This window comes from Malurus melanocephalus, unplaced genomic scaffold, assembly GCF_030028575.1.
Source record: "Malurus melanocephalus ecotype Western Australia unplaced genomic scaffold, MMel_1.1 scaffold_2655, whole genome shotgun sequence".
Taxonomy (NCBI): domain Eukaryota; kingdom Metazoa; phylum Chordata; class Aves; order Passeriformes; family Maluridae; genus Malurus; species Malurus melanocephalus.
The window spans coordinates 1-1300 of record NW_026625887.1 but is presented as its reverse complement, the minus strand read 5'-3'; the positions used below and the strand labels follow the sequence as shown (position 1 = coordinate 1300).

At 55.9% G+C, this 1300-nt stretch overlaps 1 protein-coding gene across 1 annotated transcript in view; it reads left to right on the top strand.

Moving 5' to 3' along the window:
• LOC130587901 (stromal membrane-associated protein 2-like) overlaps window positions 1-1295 on the top strand; it is a gene marked incomplete at its 3' end in the record, with an annotated part of 5330 nt that extends 4035 nt beyond the window's left edge. The window contains exons 5-6 of the mRNA XM_057388872.1: window positions 58-152; window positions 1161-1295. Coding sequence (XP_057244855.1) covers window positions 58-152; window positions 1161-1295 — 230 coding nt within the window. The remainder of the gene's footprint in view (window positions 1-57; window positions 153-1160) is intronic.
• Between the last annotated feature and the right edge of the window lie 5 nt (window positions 1296-1300).

Below are 1300 nucleotides of genomic sequence, written 5' to 3'. Positions count from 1 at the left end.
GATTGGGATCAGGATCGGGGTCATGCTGACCCCAAATCCCGGGGTTTCCCATTGCAGACGCCCCCGTTCCCGTTCCCGTTGCCAACGGCCGACCCGGCAGCCTGGAGAAAGATCTGGATCTGTTCGGGTCTGTGGGGTCGGAGCCCAGGAGGGTGAGCGGGGTCTGTGGGGTCGGGAATATATGGGATATTTGGGGTGAGAATATGGGATCGTTTTCCCCATAAATTCACCATAAATTCCCCGGTTTTTCCCGTTTTCCCCAGAATTCACCCCAGTCCCCGTTCCCGCAGGCTGTGGGCTCCATGCAGCACTGGCTCCGTCCCCATAAATCCCCTGTTTTCTCTGTATTTTCCCCATAAATTCCCCATTTATGGAGAAAACATGGTTTTCCCCATGTTTTCCCCATTTTTTTTCCCCATTTTCCCTGGAATTCACCCCAATCCCAGTTCCCGCAGGCCGTGGGCTCCATGCCCAGCTCGGGCAGTGCTGGCTCCATCCCCATAAATCCCCTGTGTTTTCCCTGTGTTTTCCCCATGTTTTCCCCCTTTTTCCCCATAAATCCCCCGTTTTTCCCTGGAATTCATCCCGATCCCATTCCCTCAGGCCGTGGGCTCCATGCCCAGCTCAGGCAGTGCTGGCTCTGTCCCCATAAATCCCCTGTGTTTTCCCCATATTTTCCCCCATGATTTTCCCCTTTTTTCCCCATAAATCCCCATTTTCCCTGGAATTTTCCCTGGAATTCACCCCGATCCTTCCCATTTTCCCCGGAATTCACCCCAATCCCGTTCCCCAGGCCGTGGGCTCCATGCCCAGCTCGGGCAGTGCCAGTTCCGTCCCCATAAATTGCCCATAAATTCCCTATGTTTTTCCCATAAGTCTCCCACAAATTTCCCACAAATCCCCCATAAATCCCCCGTTTTTCCCGTTTTCCCCGAAATTCACCCCGATCCCTCCCGTTTTCCCCGGAATTCACCCCGATCCCGTTCCCCAGGCCGTGGGCTCCATGCCCAGCTCAGGCAGTGCTGGCTCTGTCCCCATAAATCCCCTGTGTTTTCCCCATATTTTCCACCATGTTTTTCCCATTTTTTCCCCATAAATCCCCCATTTTTCCCTGGAATTTTCCCATTTTCCCCGGAATTCACCCCGATCCCGTTCCCCAGGCCGTGGGCTCCATGCCCAGCTCGGGCAGCGCCGGTTCGGTCCCCGAGCACCTGAACCTGTTTGCGGAGCCGGYGCGGCCGGACGAGGGTGGCCGGAGGCTCTCCAAGGACTCCATCCTGTCCCTGTACGGCTCCCAGGC